Raw genomic sequence first — 21,957 nt, 5'->3', positions numbered from 1 at the left:
TCCCTGGGAGCAAGCTTAACCATAATACATAACAGGGTGGTTGCTGGAGGTATTTGCAGGGGCAATTAGGGATGAGCAATAAATGCTGGCCTTGCTAGCAATGCCCACATCCCATGAATGAATAAACAAAATATATATTATTGGGCCAGCATAATTTCCACTACGTGTGGACAAAAAAATGGCTGGGTGTGGTGTGATGAAACCAACACTGGCATTAGATTAAGGTTATGTTTATAGAGGATATCTACTTGGTCTATAGTGTAAAGGATGTAAGTCAGAACAAGATGGTTGACAGTTGACCATATAACTTAAGTGGTACAGGTGGAAGTGCAATTGTTTATATTTAACCATGTCTTGAGTAGATTTTTTTAGTACGATATTAGTACCTGCAGTGTATTTTATTGCTTGTGCATGCAGGATTAACTTAAAATACAGTAATTGATTTATTTTTTATTTTATTTAGAGATACAGCACTGAAACAGGCCCTTCGGCCCACCGAGTCTGTGCCGACCAACAACCACCCATTTATACTAACCCTACAGTAATCCCATATTCCCTACCACCTACCTACACTAGGGGCAATTTATAATGGCCAATTTACCTATCACCTGCAAGTCTTTAGCTGTGGGAGGAAACCGGAGCACCCGGCGAAAACCCACGCGGTCACAGGGAGAACTTGCAAACTCCGCACAGGCAGTACCCAGAATCGAATCCGGGTCCCTGGAGCTGTGAGGCTGCGGTGCTAACCACTGCGCCATTGTGCCGCCCAATGTTTATTTTATAATTTTAAAACCACTAATTTTCCCCTCGGGTCAAAGGGCAGGTGGCCTACTCTGTCTATGATGAGGTTTGTTAGGGCTGCTGGTGTTCATATTACCATCAACAATTTTCATTTAGGTAGTATCTATAAAGTCCTAAGGAATTTCACAGATGGGTGATTTTTTTTTTTAATTCATTCATGGGATGTGGGCGTCGCTGGCCAGGCCAGCATTTATTGCCCATCCCTAATTGCCCTTGAGGTATCAGACAGGAATGTATGCAATAACTAGTATTCATGTTGTTAAAGCCCAGCAAATGCCATTCATTCTTTCATAACCCTTTTCAGCATGTACAGCAAACAGGAATACAATAAGGCAGGAAAAAGGCTTTTTAGCCTGAGATTATGTCTGGATGAGCTCTTGTGCTTCTGTTTTCAATTAAGGAAGAAATCATTACAAATCCCCTCTCTTCAGCCTCTGTTTTAACTTAAACCAGAGAGTTTGGTCAGTTTGACACAGAAGACTTTTTTGCGCAAGATAATATTATATTTCATAGAAAAATATAATCTAGGGTGTTTTCTAAATATTAATACATTATTAGCAAAATATTAGTACATTGCTTTGGGTCCTGTGGGAGATCTCAGTCTCCTGTAGAATATTATTTGAATGACTGGATCAGTATACCTGCAGAAACACACTGTTTGTCTTGAGTCCCAAAGCTCTAAACCATTGCTGTTGCACTATCTATGTGTTACTTATCTCTGAAGGGAAAAATAACGCTTTGAGCTATGTTTATAAAGCCAATTGTTTAAAAAAAAATTTTAAATTGCTAATTTATAATTGCAACTATGGATTTTTTAAAAAATCTGTGATGCTTGTGTGTTTTTAACTAATTTTGCTCCATTTTCTCTACAGACCAAAACCCAACAAGATGGGCGATCCCCCAATGATAATGCTAATATGGTGCAGGATGAAATATTTTCATGGCCTGGCCCAAAGACAGTGCTGCTACAGAAGAACTCTCAAGGTTTTGGGTTTACACTGAGGCATTTCATCGTCTACCCTCCAGAATCAGCTCTGCACCCAATCTTTAAGGTAACAGTGGCATCCATAGTGTCCAATATCAAATAGTGTTTTACTCTTTTAACAAGATCATTTAAGTAACAGACTTACATGCATGTAGACTGTAGCTGGAAATTGTAAATAGAATCACTGGCTTAGTCCATTCTTCAATCAGGAGGCCTAACCTTAGTTTCCTGATTAAAGCAAACAACTGTTTGCATTAGTAGGATTTAATTTTCTGTCTTTTGGAGGCATTTCATCAGTTAATTTTGGGCTGCTTCGTTGTATTTAATTAAGACTGATTTTATTGTGGTGACTGACTGCACAGCTCACCCGCAGCTAAAGTCTGTAACATCCACCATAACACATTCACTCTGCTCTCAAACTCCTAGAAAATTTATTGTAGAAGTTTAAGTAATAAACCAAAGTTATTACATATTTAGGCTCCTACAAAAACAATACTGTTATCATTTTTGTGTGCCAACTGTGGACGTAGGGTGCAAAGGAGTATGATAGTTTGTACTTATCACAAGGTATCTTGCATTTTACTGGGGTATCCTTTAAGCATAGTTTTAAAATATAAAACTAACAATTAGCAAGAGTCCAGTTCTTCCGACAATTGTGACTGAATGTTGTATAATGTCTGAATGGAGACAAAATTTGAAATATTTCGGTTTCTTCTTGTTAAGTGAGTAATCTGTTTTATTTTATTCACTATTAGGAACTCAGTAAAACTTTTCTGTTGTGGAATTCATCACACTTTTTTAAAACCTTTTTTCCTCCTAAACAATTAAGCTGTTTTATATTATTATAAATGGTATAAACTGTAGTTTTGCAGAAACTGATACATGTATAATGTAGATTGCAGAAATCATAAAACGTGTAATCTGGATTAAAAGTCAGGAATTTCTAGCTAAAATCATTCTGCTAACAGTCCTGAATCCCAATGGGTGTAACTAGAAAATTGTCTTGAGTTTCAGTTATGTGAATAGTTATCAGCTGTTCAATAGAGCTGACTAGTATAAATGTGTTCCATATTTTTGTTGCTGCAAATGGTGCAATTTCAAACGATGGAGTAAGCAATTGACATTCTCTCAACAGACATCAGAAAAAAGACAGATGGATATTGTTGATCTGTCTTGGTTCAGCTGTCTTTCTTTCCTCATTAAAAGGATGTACTAAACCACCTTCCTAATTGCCCCTGTGAGATTTTTGCATCGATCTAAAATGAAAAAATGCAATAGACAAACAGCTGCTCCTTACAATGATAAAACTATCACTCAAACATTTTGGGGCTAAGGTTACCACCAAGGACATCAAACAAAAGACTAATCAAAAAGAGTTGAACTTTGCAAAAAAAAAACTGCAAAAAAAGTAAACCCATTATATTTAAAATGCAGGAAATAAAGACCTTAATGGTTTTGAATCAGCCCAAATAACACCAACTGCATTGCTTCTTCAGCAGTCAATGTTTAAGACTCCATGGAAAGAATAAATTGAGTCACAAAAACTATGGGGCAGCTTTTCTGTGGGTGTTTGACTGAGATCATTACTACATTAGCTTGTTGCTATTTCTTGTATCTTGCACCCTGTAGAAGAATACAGTGGTGAACTGTTAATAGACAGTCATTGTTTATTCAGATTTTATAAAGACCGTCTCTGTTGACTATTCAAATTTTTGAAAAATCAGCAGTGAGGGTTTCTTTTAGTAAAGGAAAATGCTTTACAACATCTCCAGTGGTTAGGTGAATTTATCCATCTGGTCGCTGGATAGACCATATAGACCAGGGACGGCCCAAGTTTGACCCTAGCTGGGATGATTTCAATTGCCCTCAGAATCTCAGGGCTAGGGAGGGAGAACTTTGTTTAGAATTTTCACCCTTGATCTTTACGCCAGTCCTTTCTGGATCTGTGCATGTTCAACACATTTCAGAAAAAGGAGCAGAGAGAAAGAAAATTGATGAGAAAATCCATAATGTCCATAGCACAAAGTGTTTTGATTAAGAGACATTCAATGAAGAATGTACTTCGTTGCTTCTGTCACTTATTTTTAAATCCATATATTTTTCAGGTTCCTTTGCCCATGTTGCTTCCTCCCCTTTCATAGTATATTATCTGTTAAATTTACAAAATACTATATGTCTAAAATAATTTTTCAGTATAGTAAACAAAATCCTCAAGTTTTCTACAAACTTACCCATACCAACTTGCAATATGCAAAGTGCTTTAAATGCACACATGTGCAGCACACATGTGCAGCACACATGCAGGGGCTGAATTTTGCTGACGTCCTGACATCTGGATCCGTGATTGGGAGGTGGGGAGCCAGAGGATTGTACCGGCAGTGGCCTGCCACGGAGCCCAGTGCTGGGAGAGCTGGGCCCGATCTTGCCGGCAAGTCTCAGTAGCAGCAGCAGCCCCCCCCCCCCGGTCGCTCGGCAATGGGACCCAACTTTAAATATTTAAATTAAGGAAATGAATACGTTTTAAATAAAATCAACACCAATCTTACCGGCTGCCTGGGATCTTCCATACAGTGGCTGGCACTCGTGATTTCACTTTCCTCTCCAGGGAAAGCTGGCGCCACCCAGGTGGGGAAGGGGGGAACTTGGGACTTTTAATGTAGTGGGGTGGGGTATGGGATGCAATCAGCATTAATAGTGTAGGGAAGGGGGTGACCTCAGGACTTTGAATAGTTTGTGGGGGGGGAAGTTCAAATCTTGCATGTAAGTCTTTTGTTTGGTAGGGGGGCGAGCGAGGGCAACTATTGTGTGTAAATGTTATTGCGGGGTGAAGGGGCGATTTATTTTTTGTTATTGCAGTATACTGGGGGAGGGGGGGGTTGTACAGTTTTAAATATTTAAATTTAGTGGCAGGTTTGGCTGCCCTTTTTAAAAATGGCAACAGTGCCTGAGCAGCGGCAGCTGACGCCATTGCCGGCGTCACAGAGCCCACCTCCACCATGTGATTGTGGGGGTGGCCTGACCGTATTATTTTGAGCTGTCGCGCAGTAGATGGTCATTTTTTTGTCTGCCGCCACTCCCGGCGGCGGGAGAATAAAACTCAACCCACATTCTCTGTCTCACCTGTGGTTAAGATGGCCTACACCATGAACTCCCAGCTCCCTTTCAAGCCATCAGTCTCAGCCCATAGTCTTTTTCCTCAAATTCAAAAAAATATCTTTCAGGTATTTATATTTACAGGTATTTTTATAAATGCACCTTTCTCCAAACTATGTACTTCCTGGTCTAAACTGATGCAGTCACTGCTCCTTCCCATGGCTCACATTAGTACTTCAGTCCTTCAATAGCAGATAGTTGGTTGAGTTGTTGCAGCAACTCATACATATTGGGGGGAATTTTGCAAACCCCCTGGCATCAGGGGAGCGGAAAACGCCTCTGGGAGAGGCCTGCCACGGACCTTGACGCCGGGAAGGCCTGGCCCCATATTGCCAGTGGTGGCCTCTCACCACTCGGCAGCGGCATCAAAATTTAAATACTTAAATTTATTAGAAGTAATGATTTAAATACTTACCCGTTCCTGCCGTTGGTCCCAGTGCGATATTCGTACCGGTGGCCGGCACTACCGCGCCTTCAGATCTCCATCCGGAGATCCGAAGTGTAGCACCAGTGGGGAGGGGAGAGCAGGTATGTATTTCAGTGCGGAAGGGGGAGAGTGGGATGAAACTATAATGACTGGTGTAGGGGATGGTGAGAAGGGTTAAAGATGAAAGTTTGTGAACTTCTGGGGGGTGGGGGGGGGGGAAGGTCAGGTGCACAAGTTAAGTATTTTGGTGGGGGGAGGGCTGAAGTATTTGGTTATTGGGGTGGGAGAGGGGCTAGAAGAATTTATTTAATTGTTTTGAATAAAACCGAAGTAACTATTTCTTTAAAAATGCAAATGAAATGGAAGGGCTTGAAGCCTTTTAAAAAGGCATCGGTGCCTGCGCAATGTCGCCTGACCCTGTTGCCGGGGACAGATCGCCCACCCCCTCCACGTCATCGGGGTGGGTGGTCTGCCCCGGCCATGTAAATGAGCCGCTGCGTCTAATATTACAGCAACGGTGTTCTTGATCCTGTGGAAGGCCCGCCGCTGTCCACTTAAGTGCATGATTGGTGCTAGATTCAGCGAGCCTTCTGGAGAAGAAGCGACACAGGGATCTCGGTGTCACTTTTTCCGGATGTCAAGACCCCCCCTCCCCGCCGCCAGAATAAAATTCTCCCCATCATATAAATTCATGTTTTTGTCTGTCCATCACTGTCACAGATTAACTATTACAAGTAAAAATTTCAAACATCCAGATTTTTTTGAGTTCTCAATTGCATGATATAACAGTCCCAGCATTACAAGACAATGTTTCCTCTAACTTGCAGTTTGCAATGTTGTGGGAGATGTACTGCTCTGTACATGACATAAAATGAAATGGCTTTTTGACTCAACTGCATATTTTCTAATTCACCATGAACCACAGGAGATCTAGTACATTTGGGAAAAAAAAGTTACACAGAAAACAAGTTATTTGAAATAATTAAAAATTACCAAATGTAGCTGATAAAGCATGGTAATCAAAAGTCGATTAAGTAGATAGCAATGAGTGATAGAGGCAACTGTCTGGTCATCATAAACTTAATTTTGAGGTAGAGTATTTGTAATAGCCTGTTTTGAAACCTTTTGCTATGATAATGTCACTGTGTATGTTAACATTGTACAAGATATTATATCTGCCTTTACTGCTTTCAATCCTTAGTGCTTTGTACTGCCAATTGTTAGTACAAAGCACTAAGGGTTGAAAGTACAATGACTGTATCCTTGCATCACTGTTTGGGCCATTGTATCCTTCACTACTTCCAAACACAATGAAATGTATAAAATCGGGGCAGTGCCCCTTTAAAGCTTACAATCTGATCCAAGAGATCAAGAATACTTCAGTTTGAATTTTTTTTTTGCTATTACACACTTTGTAATGTTTACTTAAGCTACAAGTATTACTGTTGATGCAGAGTGCGAAACAATTGAGTTATTGTTGGACCTTTTTTAAACCTCAAGCTCTTGCAGTAGTAGCAATCATGAGTGAGATACTTGTTCTTGTCACAATTGCCACAGGCTCATCCTGTTTTGGAATCACCTAATTTGTTTAAAAAAATAGTTTCTTGCATCACTGTTTGGGCCATTGTATCCTTCACTGCTTCCAAACACCAGGAAATGCATAAAATCGGGGCAGAACCTGTTGCCTCCAGAATAGTCTGCAATTTTTAATGTGAGAGAGGGGGGAAAGGAATGGGAAAACATTTGCCTCCAATTAAGAGGCCATTAAGCTCCTTTAGCAGATCATGGAAGGTGGGGGGGGGAGGGGGCGGGGTGGGTGGGTCCACACTGCAATTTTCAAAAAGAAATCCAGTGAACCCGACCAGTCTGGTGCACGATAGTACACAGCTGTTGGGCTCGCAGCTTGAGCTCAGTGCAGGAGATTTTTTTAATATTATGGAACCACTGCTTCACCTGTTCACTCTGTTAGCTCTCTGAGGAACTGCCTGCTCTCCACGGCAAGACAGTGGCAGGCCACATCATTTGCTACTCGCGCTCTGCAGGCAGCACCACCTCCTGCAGTCACTCGGTGCCACTAATTGGATGCCGAGCTCGTTTCCTGCCCAATTAGGGCATTTACATTTGAAGACCAGGTTGCGTTGGAAATGAGCTGAGGGGCAGAGGCGGGAACCAGAAATCATCTGGGCCTTGCGTTCCCCACCCCATTTTGAAAATGCAGTCCAAGTTTTGATCTTGGATTGCTGGATTTGGATTTACAGTTCTAACTTCACTGGAATCAACCCTCATACATAATGAATGTACACGGCTGCTTCTTGTATCTGCAGTTGTGTGTGAATGAGGAAATTGTGCCCCCTTCAAAATTAGAAAATAATTTATTATTGGTAGGTTAAAGATATTTCATTGATCCTCTCCTAGTAATTGTTTTTGTCAGAAATCTAGGTGAAGGTGTTACGACCAACGCGGGAGGAGTGCGCTGTTTATTCTCGTCCCACTTCTCCACAGGCCACAACATATATTTAAATTTTCCCACTTACTGATATGATCAATCGTATATTCTATTTTTCTCAGAATAAAACACATCAACCAGGTTTCCTTAATAAACAACAAAATTATCGGTTTATTATAAAACAAATCTTAACCAGTAATGAAGTAAAGCATAAACACAGATTGAAATATTACAGTTCCCTTTTTACCTGAGTACCTCACACTCACACGCACATATACACCAGTTAACCAGAAAAATAAAAGGGATTTTTGTTTTAAAGCTCTGTTACAGACAAAAACAAAGCCACTTGGGCTGAATACTTGCTCATTCTTGAAGAAACAGCAGATGAGATATGTTGTGTTCCAAAACTGGCATACAGTCTGGCCTTCTAGTATACATAGATGGGTCACTGGGATCTTTTAGAACAGTTCTTTTTCTTTTCAGGTGGCATTGAGAATTAATTTAGCTGGCTTTTCTTCAAAGACAGGAGATGAGATGAGTTGACACGGTGGACTTCTCAGGGTCTTTTAAAGAGGTGCTGGAAAGCTGCGCTGGGTTGTGGTCTTCTCTTCTTGGGAGTTCTCTGCCTTTTTGATACAGTTCAACTCCAACTCAAACCAATTCAAAAGCGAAACTGACACCAGGAGGTCAACCTTTTGACCTCTATCAATCTTGACCTGTCAGTTCTTTATAAACAACTTCTTCAGGCGTCCAAAATTTTCTGTTTATTGAGCTGGAGGTCAGTTTGTTTCCCAGAAAGGCTTGTTGCTGGAAATCAGGTGGTTTCCCAGAAAGGCTTGTATTCCCCACAAGACCTCTTAGTGCCCCTTTTTAAAAAAAAACAGTTCCAGGGACTGTTTTTCAAAGTCAAGTGGCCTTTACATGACCCCCTTTGAAAACCCCAAAGTTTAATATTTCTTCAATCTTTCAAAAATGAATCCCAAAAAATATATTTAACAAAACACAGAGGCACTTTTGTAACACCTCCATCCTTGGAGGAATGAAATGCCATTTTTAAATGTGTTTCATTACAAGGTGTGGAAAAAATAGTTGAAAATTTTAAAACCTACTTTCACACTCCTACTCATTCACTCTTCTTGTAGCTAATACAGTTTTGCTTTGTACTATAGTTGCACTTAGATAACTCAAAGCAAAGTTGGCTTCTAGATAAAGCATCTGTAATCTATTTGAGCCCTTTCCTATCCTGAGTGGTGTGAAACAGGGCTGTGTTCTCGCACCCACACTTTTTGGGATTTTCTTCTCCCTGCTGCTTTCACATGCGTTCAAATCCTCTGAAGAAGGAATTTTCCTCCACACAAGATCAGGGGGCAGGTTGTTCAACCTTGCCCGTCTAAGAGCGAAGTCCAAAGTACGGAAAGTCCTCATCAGAGAACTCCTCTTTGCTGACGATGCTGCTTTAACATCTCACACTGAAGAGTGCTTGCAGAGTCTCATCGACAGGTTTGTGTCTGCCTGCAATTAATTTGGCCTAACCATCAGCCTCAAGAAAACGAACATCATGGGGCAGGACGTCAGAAATGCTCCATCTATCAATATTGGCGACCACGCTCTGGAAGTGGTTCAAGAGTTCACCTACCTAGGCTCAACTATCACCAGTAACCTGTCTCTAGATGCAGAAATCAACAAGCGCATGGGTAAGGCTTCCACTGCTATGTCCAGACTGGCCAAGAGAGTGTGGGAAAATGGCGCGCTGACACGGAACACAAAAATCCGAGTGTATCAGGCCTGTGTCCTCAGTACCTTGCTCTACGGCAGCGAGGCCTGGACAACGTATGCCAGCCAAGAGCGACGTCTCAATTCATTCCATCTTCGCTGCCTTCGGAGAATACTTGGCATCAGGTGGCAGGACTATATCTCCAACACAGAAGTCCTTGAAGCGGCCAACACCCCCAGCTTATACACACTACTGAGTCAGCGGCGCTTGAGATGGCTTGGCCATGTGAGCCGCATGGAAGATGGCAGGATCCCCAAAGACACATTGTACAGCGAGCTCGCCACTGGTATCAGACCCACCGGCCGTCCATGTCTCCGCTATAAAGACGTCTGCAAACGCGACATGAAATCGTGTGACATTGATCACAAGTCGTGGGAGTCAGTTGCCAGCATTCGCCAGAGCTGGCGGGCAGCCATAAAGACAGGGCTAAATTGTGGCGAGTCGAAGAGACTTAGTAGTTGGCAGGAAAAAAGACAGAGGCGCAAGGGGAGAGCCAACTGTGCAACAGCCCCGACAAACAAATTTCTCTGCAGCACCTGTGGAAGAGCCTGTCACTCCAGAATTGGCCTTTATAACCACTCCAGGCGCTGCTTCACAAACCACTGACCACCTCCAGGCGCGTATCCATTGTCTCTCGAGATAAGGAGGCCCAAAAGAAAAAAGAAGAATCACATCATTTTGTCCTGCAATATGGACAATCTTTAAGTGATAGGACTGTAGTAGTGAACTCCATCGGAATAGTCTGGCATTCTGTTTTTTAAATTTTTCCACAGAGTTTATCACCAAATCAACCGACTCCAAATTTCCAACAGAGCTCCCCAATTGTTGCAAGTGACTGTAAGTGTTGTAAGTGTCTCACTGTAGACCAGCACATCAAGGTAAACCACACAGTTAGGAATACTGGCTACCACTTGGTTCGTTAGGCTCGACAAAGTGGCTGAGGCATTCCCTAGCCTGAATGGCATCACTCAGCACTGGAAAAGACTGTCTGGTGTGACAGGCCACTATTTCTTTAGCTTGGGGTGTTAAAGAAACTTACCAGTATCCCTTGAACAAATCTATTTTTGTAAGCATCATGACACTGCCCACTCTGTTAATATAGTCTTCCAAGTGAGGAATTGGGTAGGAGTCTGCCTTTGTTACTGCATTAACTTTTCTGTAGTCTATACAGAGTTGAGTTGAACCGTCAGGTTTAGACATTAATACCACTGGCGAACTCCAGCTGCTTTGACTGGGTTCAATTAGGTGGTTTTCCAACGTGTATTAGATTTCTGCTTTTACCTGGGCCTATTTCTCTGGACTTGAATGATGATGCTCTTTTTTTAAAAGAAAGAATACCCCTATATCCACATCATGTGTGGCTAAGGTTGTACATCCTGGCTTATACCTACAAACTATTTTAAATGCTGTGTGTAGTCTTGTTCGGTCTTCTCATTGTTCTGCATCTAAATATGAAAGCATAGTGTCCAATCTCCCTAGCAATTCAGTATTAGCTAACCGGATAGTAGGAAGTTCAATTTGAGAATTGTTTAGATTTTAGATTTAGATTTTTAGATTTCTGCCTCATCCTCACTATCCCTTTCATCCTTCACTGTCCCTACTACCTGACCGACCTGTGCTTGCTTATCCTGCTCCCGGCGATGATATTGTTTTAATGTATTGATATGACGCAGCCGATTCTTTTCTCTGGCGATCTGGGGTGTCAATCAAATAATTTACCTTACCAATTCTCTTGACCACTGAACCGTACTTTCAACGGTTCACCCTGTAAAGACAATAATACTAACACCTCATTCCCTGTTTGAAATCTTTGGGTCTTACCATGTTTGTCTGCCCATTTCTTCAGGTTGTTTGGGAAGTTTTAAGGTGTTCCTGAGCAACTTTGCAAGCTCTTGTGATCTGTTCCTGGAACACGTATACTTAATCTAACACAGAAGATTCATCCCTGGGTTCTAAAAAACCTTTCTTTAATTAGTTTTAGAGGACCTCTTATCTCATGTCCATAAACTAATTCAAAAGGACTAAAACCAGTAGACTGATTAGGTGAATCCCTAGTGGCAAACAAAAGAAATTCTAGCCCTTTATCCTAATCATGGGGATATTCATGACAGTGTTCCTTGATCATCATTTTGAGGGTCTGATGGTACCTTTCTAAAGCTCCTTATTTCTGTGAGTGGTATGTCATAGAGAGATACAGCACTGAAACAGGCCCTTCAGCCCACCGAGTCTGTGCCGAACAACAACCACCCATTTATACTAATCCTACATTAATCCCATATTCCCTACCGCACCCCCATCATTCTCCTACCACCTCCCTACACGAGGGGCAATTCACAATGGCAAATTTACCTATCAACCTGCAAGTCTTTGGCTGTGGGAGGAAACCAGACCACCCGGTGGAAACCCACGCAGTCACAGGGAGAACTTGCAAACTCTGCACAGGCAGTACCCAGAACCGAACCCAGGTCGCTGGAGCTGTGAGGCTGCGGTGCTAACCACTGTGCCATATGATTAGATTAGATTAGAGATACAGCACTGAAACAGGCCCTTCGGCCCACCGAGTCTGTGCCGAACATCAACCACCCATTTATACTAATCCTACACTAATCCCATATTCCTACCAAACATCCCCACCTGTCCCTATATTTCCCTACCACCTACCTATACTAGTGACAATTTATAATGGCCAATTTACCTATCAACCTGCAAGTCTTTTGGCTTGTGGGAGGAAACCGGAGCACCCGGAGAAAACCCACGCAGACACAGGGAGAACTTGCAAACTCCACACAGGCAGTACCAGGAATCGAACCCGAGTCCCTGGAGCTGTGAGGCTGCGGTGCTAACCTTGCGCCACTGTGCCGCCCTGAAGTTTTTAATTGTGTTATACCCAAATTACCCATAATTTCCTGAAAAATTTTAGACATAAAATTGGAACCTTGATCCGACTGAATCTCAATCTGTAATCCATATCTAGTGAAGAAATGGGTTAACTTCTCTACCACTACCTTAGCAGAAATTGTTCTCAAGGGAATGGCCTCTGGGGACCGAGTAGCCATATCTATGATAGTGAGTATATTTTGGTGACCCGCTTTTGTTTTGGTAAAGGTCCTACACAGTCCACCAACACCCTACTAAATGGTTCCCCAAAAGCTGGTATGGGAATTAGAGGTGCCAGTTTTGTGGCAGTTTGCAGTTTTCCCACCACCTGGCACATTTGATACGTTTTACAAAACTGCACTACGTCCTTGGAAAGACCTGGCCAGTAAAAATGTTGACTTATACGTGATTCGGTCTTCCGGATCCTCACATGTCCCGCTATAGGAATTTCATCGTTCCCGCTGATACTTTGGCGGTACCACTATCTGATAAACTACTGTCCGTTTTTCATCCGCAGGCCTGTGAGGAGGTCTCCACTTCCTCATCAGAACCCCATTTTTAATATAGTAGTCTTCTGGAACTCTCTTTGACTCATCTTCTTTTCGAGCTGATTGTGCTGCTTTATTTAACTCTCGATCGGCTTGCTGAGCCTTGATCAGAGAAGACTTATTAAACATTTCCTTTGGATTATCCAAATCCCCAAAGAACGTTTCAGATATTCAACTATCTGATGGTGATGCCAATTTGACCTGACAATGGAACTTGTTTAGCCATTGTTCGGGTTACTACACATGAAGGAAAAGCTCCTGGAACCTTTTCCTGCAACTGTTCTTAGTTTAGAGATACAACACTGAAACAGGCCCTTCGGCCCACCGAGTCTGTGCCGACCATCAACCACCCATTTATACTAATCCTACACTAATTCCATATTCCTACCACATCCCCACCTGTCCCTATATTTCCCTACCACCTACCTATACTAGGGGCAATTTATAATGGCCAATTAACCTATCAACCTGCAAGTCTTTGGCTGTGGGAGGAAGCCAGACCACCCGGTGGAAACCCACGCAGTCACAGGGAGAACTTGCAAACTCTGCACAGGCTGTATCCAGAACCGAACCCAGGTCGCTGGAGCTGTGAGGCTGCGGTGCTAACCACTGTGCCATATGATTAGATTAGATTAGAGATACAGCACTGAAACAGGCCCTTCGGCCCACCGAGTCTGTGCCGAACATCAACCACCCACTTATACTAATCCTACACTAATCCCATATTCCTACCAAACATCCCCACCTGTTCCTATATTTCCCTACCACCTACCTATACTAGTGACAATTTATAATGGCCAATTTACCTATCAACCTGCAAGTCTTTTGGCTTGTGGGAGGAAACCGGAGCACCCGGAGAAAACCCACGCAGACACAGGGAGAACTTGCAAACTCCACACAGGCTGTACCAGGAATCGAACCCGGGTCCCTGGAGCTGTGAGGCTGCGGTGCTAACCTTGCGCCACTGTACCGCCCTGAAGTTTTTAATTGTGTTATACCCAAATTACCCATAATTTCCTGAAAAATTTTAGACATAAAATTGGAACCTTGATCCGACTGAATCTCAATCTGTAATCCATATCTAGTGAAGAAATGGGTTAACTTCTCTACCACTACCTTAGCAGAAATTGTTCTCAAGGGAATGGCCTCTGGGGACCGAGTAGCCATATCTATGATAGTGAGTATATTTTGGTGACCCGCTTTTGTTTTGGTAAAGGTCCTACACAGTCCACCAACACCCTACTAAATGGTTCCCCAAAAGCTGGTATGGGAATTAGAGGTGCCAGTTTTGTGGCAGTTTGCAGTTTTCCCACCATCTGGCACATTTGGTACGTTTTACAAAACTGCACCACGTCCTTGGAAAGACCTGGCCAGTAAAAATGTTGACTTATACGTGATTCGGTCTTCCGGATCCTCACATGTCCCGCTATAGGAATTTCATCGTTCCCGCTGATACTTTGGCGGTACCACTATCTGATAAACTACTGTCCGTTTTTCATCCGCAGGCCTGTGAGGAGGTCTCCACTTCCTCATCAGAACCCCATTTTTAATATAGTAGTCTTCTGGAACTCTCTTTGACTCATCTTCTATTCGAGCTGATTGTGCTGCTTTATTTAACTCTCGATCGGCTTGCTGAGCCTTGATCAGAGAAGACTTATTAAACATTTCCTTTGGATTATCCAAATCCCCAAAGAACGTTTCAGATATTCAACTATCTGATGGTGATGCCAATTTGACCTGACAATGGAACTTGTTTAGCCATTGTTCGGGTTACTACACATGAAGGAAAAGCTCCTGGAACCTTTTCCTGCAACTGTTCTTAGTTTAGAGATACAACACTGAAACAGGCCCTTCGGCCCACCGAGTCTGTGCCGACCATCAACCACCCATTTATACTAATCCTACACTAATTCCATATTCCTACCACATCCCCACCTGTCCCTATATTTTCCTACCACCTACCTATACTAGGGGCAATTTATAATGGCCAATTAACCTATCAACCTGCAAGTCTTTGGCATGTGGGAGGAAACCGGAGCACCCGGAGGAAACCCACGCAGACACAGGGAGAACTTGCAAACTCCACACAGGCAGTACCCAGAATTGAACCCGGGTCACTGGAGCTGTGAGGCTGCGGTGCTAACCACTGCGCCACTGTGCCGCCCCAGTCTCCTTAACTTCACTTGGTTTTTCCATGACTACTGGAGAAGCTACTACTTTCGTTCAGGCCAAATCATTCCCCAGGACTAGGTCAACTCCGTCTACTGGCAAACTATGGACAACTCCTACTGTTACCGTTCCAGACGTTAGGTCACAATCCAGGTGCACTCGATACAAAAGTACGGGTATTTCCTCCTCGCCAATACCATTCGCTAAAACTTCAGCAATCAGATACTCTCTGCTGGAAATGTTATGTCCTTCCCCAGCAAAAGAGTTTGGGTGGCTCCTGTATCCCTAAGTATAACTATAGGTTTACCTGCCTTACTTGAGAGATAAGGAGTTACTTTTCCTTTCGACAAGAATTCCCTATAACCCTCAGGTATCTTATTCACAACCCTTGCACTCACATTGTTTTTTATTTTCACTTGGCCTTACAGCTGCAGTCAGAACTACAGCCTAATCTGCTGTAATCTTGGTCAGGGCCCCTTTCTCTGCATTGGCTTTGTGTACCCCAACAAGTCATAGAAACATAGAAAATAGAAGCAGGAGTAGGCCATTCGGCCCTTCGAGCCTGCTCCGCCATTCGTTATGATCATGGCTGATCATCCAACTCAGTAGCCTGTTCCCGCTTTTGCCCCATACCCTTTCATCCCTTTAGATCCAAGAGCTATATCTAACTCCTTCTTGAAACCATACAATGTTTTGGCTTCAACTGCTTTCTGTGGTAGTGAATTCCACAGGTTCACCACTCTCTGGGTGAAGAAATTTCTCCTCATCTCAGTCCTGAAAGGTTTACCCCGTATCCTTGGACTATGACCCCTAGTTCTGGACTCCCCCACCATCGGGAACATCCTTCCTGCATCTACCTGCAAAGTTCTGTTAGAATTTTATAGGTTTCAGTGCTGTATCTCTAATCTAAAACCCCCTCACTCTTCTGAACTCCAGCGAATATAATCCTAACAGACTCAATCTCTCCTCATATGTCAGTCCCACCATCCCAGGAATCAGTCTGGTAAACCTTCGCTGCACTCCCTCTATAGCAAAAACATCCTTCCTCAGATAAGGAGACCAAAACTGCACACAATATTCCAGGTGTGGCCTCACCAAGGCCCTGTGTTACTGCAGCAAGACATCCCTGCTCCTGTACTTGAATCCTCTGGCTATGAAGGCCAACATACCATTTGCCTTTTTTACCTTCTGCATGCTTACCTTCAGCGACTGGTGCACGAGAACACCCAGGTCTCGCTGCATATTCCCCTCTCTCAGTTTATAGCCATTCAGGTAATAATCTGCCTTCCTGTTTTTGCTACCAAAGTGGATAACCTCACATTTATCCACATTATACTGCATCTACTATGCATTAGCCCACTCACTCAACTTGTCCAAATCACCTGAAGCCTCTCTGCATCCTCCTCACAGCTCAACCTCCCACCCAGTTTTGTGTCATCTGCAAATTTGGAGATATTACATTTAATTCCCTCGTCTAAATCATTAATGTATATTGTGAATAGCTGGGGTCCTAGTACCAATCCCTGCGATACCCCACTAGTCACTGCCTGCCATTTGGAAAAAGACCCATTTATCCCTACTCTTCGTTTCCTGTCTGCCAACCAATTTTCTATCCATCGCAATACACTACTCCTAATCCCATGCACTTTAATTTTACATGCTAATCTCTTATGTGGGACTTTGTCGAAAGCCTTCTGAAAGTCCAGATAAACGACATCCACTGGCTCCCCCTCATCAACTCTACTCGTTACATCCTCGAAGAATTCTCGTAGATTTGTTAAGCATGATTTCCCTTTCGTAAATCCATGCTGATTCTGTCCGATTCTATCACTGTTCTCTAAGTGCTCTGCTATAAAATCTTTGATAATGGACTCTAGAATTTTCCTCACTATCGACGTCAGGCTGACTGGTCTATAATTCTCTGCTTTCTCGCTACCTCCAATTTTAAATAGTGGGGTTACATTAGCTACTCTCCAATCTGTAGGAACTGTTCCAGAGTCTATAGAATCTTGGAAGATGACCACCAATGCATCCACTATTTCTATGGTCACTTCCTTAACTACTCTAGGATGCATACCGTCAGTCCCTGGGGATTTATTGGCCTTCAATCCCATCAATTTCCCCAACACAATTTCTCTACTAATACTGATTTCTTTCAGTTCCTCTCTCTCACTTAGCCCTGTGTTCCCCAACATTTCTGGTATGATATTTGTGTCCTCCTTTGTGAAGACAGAACCAAAGTATGCATTTAGTTGGTCAGACATTTCTTTATTCCCCAGAATAAATTCCCCTGTTTCTGACTGTAAGGGATCTACATTTGTCTTCATAAATCTTTTTCTCTTCACATACCTATAGAAACTTTTACAATCAGTTTTTATGTTCCCCGCAAGCTTGCTCTCGTACTCTATTTTTCCCTTCTTAATCAATCCCTTGATCCTCCTTTGCTGAATTCTAAACTGCTCCCAATCCTCAGGTCTGTTTTTTCTGGCAAATTTATATGCCTCTTCCTTGGATCTAATGCTATCTCTAATTTCCCTTGTAAGCCATGGTTTGGCTACTTTTCCCGTTTTACTATTGCGCCAGACAGGGATAAACAATTGTTGCAGTTCATCCATGCGCTCTTTAAATGTTTGCCATTGCCTATCCACCATCATCCCTTTAAGTAACGTTTCCCAATCCATCATGGCCAACTCGTGCCTCATACCTTCGTCGTTTCCTTTACTAAGATTCAGGACCCTTGTCTCAGAATCAACTGCGTCACTCTCCATCTTGTTGAAGAATTCTATCAGATTATGGTCGCTCATCCCCAAGGGGTCTCGCACTGCTTGATTGTCAATTATTCCTCTCTTATTACACAATACCCAGTCTAGGATGGCCTGTTCTCTAGTTGGTTCCTCTACGTACTGGTCCAGAAAACCATCCCGTGTACACTCCAAGAATTCCTCCTGTACGGTATTGTGCCTAATTTGATTTGCCCAATCTATATGCAGATTAAAGTCACCCATAATTTCAGATGCTGCTTTATCGCATGCATCTCTGATTTCCTGTTTAATGTCATTCACAGCATCACTACAGTTTGGGGATCTATATACAACCTCCACTGACGTTTTTTGCCCCTTAGTGTTTCTCAGCTCTACCCATACAGATTCCCCATCATCAGAGCTAATGTCTTTCCTTGCGATAGCGTTAATTTCCTCTTTAGCCAGCAGTCCAACTCCACCGCCTTTTGCTTTTTGTCTGTCCTTCCTAAATACTGAATATCCCTGGATGTTCATTTCCCATCCCTGGTCACCTTGCAGCCATGTCTCCGTAATCCCAACTATATCATACCCGTTTACATCTATTTGCGCGATTAATTCATCCACTTTATTGCGAATGCTCCGCGCCTTAGGGCACAAAGCCTTAAGGCTTGTCTTTTTAACATTACTTGTCCCCTTCCCACTATTTTTCACTGTGGCCCTTGATTTGTCTGCCTATCACTTTTTATTCCCCTTACTGTCTTTTGTTCTTGTCTTTGATCCCCCCCCCCCTCCTCTGACTCCTTGCAAAGGTTCCCATCCCCCTGCCATTTTAGTTTAAACCCTCCCCAACCACTCTAGCAAATAATCCCCCTCGGACATCAGTCTCGTTCCTGCCATCAGTTTATCCTGCAACTTCCTGCATTCTACATGAAGATGTCCCATCTTTTGACAGTGGTAACACTTAAGCTTGCAGACCTCACTTCCACCCTCAACTTCTTCCTTTCTGGCCTGAGGAGGAGGTCCCGGTATGTTCCCAGCTGTCACTTCTTGTCCCCGGCTACTTGCCTTCCTTTCATCCTCCCACCTTCTATCCTTCTTGGGTTTGTGGGGGTGACGGACAATGGATTTAGGCTTGTACACAGACTCATAATCCTCAGCAATTTCTGCTGCCTGTGTGGCTTTTGAAACCTTCTAGTTCTCTACGTGGGTTCTTACTAATGCAATTAGCTTAACCTTGGTTAAGTTCCTCAATTCACTCAGGGATACATCCTCTGTCCCCAGAAAAGTTGCAGCAACTGTTAAAGGCATTCCAGTGGTGTAGACTTTACTCTATTACACAAGAAACCTGGTTCTTTTTTTATTTTTCCTTTCTCAATTATTATTACTCCACTTACAATTATACGTCATGACATTGGGTTTATCCCACAAAGAGCCCACAATTATATGTTACGACTGAGGTGGGAGGAGTGCACTGTTTATCCTAGTCCCACTTCTCCACAGGTCACAACATATATTTAAATTTTCCCATATACCGATACGGTCAATTATATACCCTATTTTACCCTGAATAAGACATATCAACCAGGTTTCCTTAAGAAACAACAAAATTATTGGTTTATTATAAAACAAAGGTCTTAACCAGTAATGAAGTGAAGCATAAACACACAGATTGAAATATTACAGTTTCCATTTTATCATAGCCCCTCACACTCACATACACCGGTTAACTGGGAAAATAAAAGGGATTTTTGTTTAGAGCTGTGTTATAGACAAAAAAAAGCCACTTGGGCTGAATAATTGCTCATTCTTGAAGAAACAGCAGATGAGATATGTTGTGTTCCAACACTGTCATACAGTCTGGCCTCTGAGTATACATAGATGGGTCACTGGGATTTTTTAGAACAGTTCTTTTTCTTTTCAGGTGGCATTGAGAATTAATTTAGCAGGCTTTTCTTCAAAGACAGGAGATGAGATGAGTTGATACAGTGGACTTCTCAGGGCCTTTTAGAGAGGTGCTGGAAAGCTGAGCTGGGTTGTGGTCTTCTCTCCTTCCTTGGGACTTCTCTTCTTGGAAATTTTCTTCTCTTGGGAATTCTCTGCCTTTTTATACCGTTCAACCCCAACTCAAACCAATTCAAAAGCGAAACCGACAACAGGAGGTCAACCTTTTGACCTCCATTCAATCTTGACCTGTCAGTTCTTTGTAAACAACTTCTCCAGGTGTCCAAAATCTTCTGTTGTTTATTGATCTGGAAGTCAGGTGCTTTCCTGGAAAGGCTTGTTGGTGTTGTTGCTGGAGGTCAGCTGGTTTCCTGGAAAGGCTTGTTTTCCACACAAAATCCCTCAGTGCCCCTTTTTAAAAAAACATTTCCAGGGACTGTTTTTATTTTTTATTTATTTAGAGATACAGCACTGAAACAGGCCCTTCGGCCCACCGAGTCTGTGCTGACCAACAACCACCCATTTGTACTAACCCTACAGTAATCCCATATTCCCTACCACCTACCTACACCAGGGGCAATTTACAACGGCCAATTTACCTATCACCTGCAAGTCTTTGGCTGTGGGAGGAAACCGGAGCACCCGGCGAAAACCCAAGCGGTCGCTGGGAGAACTTGCAAACTCCGCACAGGCAGTACCCAGAATCGAACCCGGGGCCCTGGAGCTGTGAGGCTGCGGTGCTAACCACTGTGCCGCCCCTCATTTCAAAGTCAAGTGGCCTTTACATGACACCCTTTGAAAGCACCAAAGTTTAACATTTCTTCAATCTTTCAAAAATGAAGTCTCAAAAAATATATTTAACAAAACACAAAGGCACTTTCGTAACAAAGGGCTGTGGCATTCAGTGCAGGGCATCAAGGTTTAAAAGACCAAGGTGGGCAATCTGCTCTGCTTTTGTATTGGAATAACAGAACTCTGATGTTTCAAATCATTTGTTCCCTGTGTTCCAGCAATTCATCTCATGAATGATTTTATCCCTGGCCAAAGTTAATGGATGGAATTGTCAAAGTAGACATTGTCGGGATGGGAATAAAATTCAGCTTTAGTTTAGTCGCCTGTTACATACTCGGCCCGATTTATCCTTTCCATTACAGCTGAATTCTATGGAATGGGAAATTGAACGGGTTGTATAACAAGTGGTTGATTCACTACCGTTGTTCGGTGCCCCCTTGCTGAATTTTATCGCCATGTGCTGAGTTTGGCCATGGTTTAATAGCATTGCCAAATACATTCTGGCATCAAATCTGTGCCAGAGGTAGGCTTTTTTATGGGAACCATTTTGGATAATCAAATTCTGAATTGGCATTGAAGATTGTAAATCAGACTGATAATGATGCAAGGTCTGCTGCTATGATGTCCAATCTGACAATATAAATGGGTATCAATCTTTCTGATTGTATTGTTCAGATAAGGTGGTGTTGTAATTTTGCTAATATTCTTTTCGAACTATTCAAATGACAACCAGACTCTGAACTCAAATTGAAGCAAAACAAAATAATTCAAATCCAGCTGTTCCAAGGTTCCTGTTCTTCTGTAATCAAGTTTTCAGTTTGCATGGATAAGTTGGTAGTGAATCAGATACGTTTTTTAAAGCAAAATTAAGCCCAGTAGAATGCACAACAATCCTTTCTGAACTTTTGAGTGTAACTGACAATTTAACACTATTCAAGTGTGTCAATAAATAACCACACAGTATTTACCTGCTTAATTAGTTGTCCCTCCCATTACCCTGCTGCTGATGACATATTCACAGCTGGTGTGCATACAGTCCTTTAAAATGTTTACTTCTCTTTGCCTTATTCTGTAGAGGGAAGTTGTAAAATCAGGTAGGTAAGACCCCACCCCCAACCTGACACACACATTCTCTCTGGTCTCTTTCTTCTCTCTCACTGTTTGCTAATTTGCAAACCTCAGGGTGCAACACGCATCAGTGTGAATTATTTTGGCCATCAGGAGCCCAATGTAATCAATACACTAGATTTTCCAGCAACTGATTATTGCTGTCATGTTGCCTTAGAGGCGAATACTATAGATG

At 42.6% G+C, this 21,957-nt stretch overlaps 1 protein-coding gene across 7 annotated transcripts in view; it reads left to right on the top strand.

Annotated features, from left to right (window-relative positions):
* The window catches only part of LOC137348208 (rho GTPase-activating protein 23-like), a 515,957-nt gene that overhangs the window by 298,103 nt on the left and 195,897 nt on the right, over positions 1-21,957 (top strand). For all 7 annotated transcript variants that reach the window (XM_068013572.1, XM_068013573.1, XM_068013571.1 and 4 more), the window contains one exon: positions 1,674-1,853. In XM_068013572.1, the coding sequence (XP_067869673.1) occupies positions 1,674-1,853 (180 nt within the window). The remainder of the gene's footprint in view (positions 1-1,673; positions 1,854-21,957) is intronic.

Source organism: Heterodontus francisci, chromosome 33 (genome assembly GCF_036365525.1).
Source record: "Heterodontus francisci isolate sHetFra1 chromosome 33, sHetFra1.hap1, whole genome shotgun sequence".
In the NCBI taxonomy this organism is placed as follows: Eukaryota; Metazoa; Chordata; class Chondrichthyes; order Heterodontiformes; family Heterodontidae; genus Heterodontus; species Heterodontus francisci.
The sequence above is the reverse complement of the archived record's forward strand: the minus strand, read 5'-3'. Positions and strand labels throughout refer to the sequence as shown.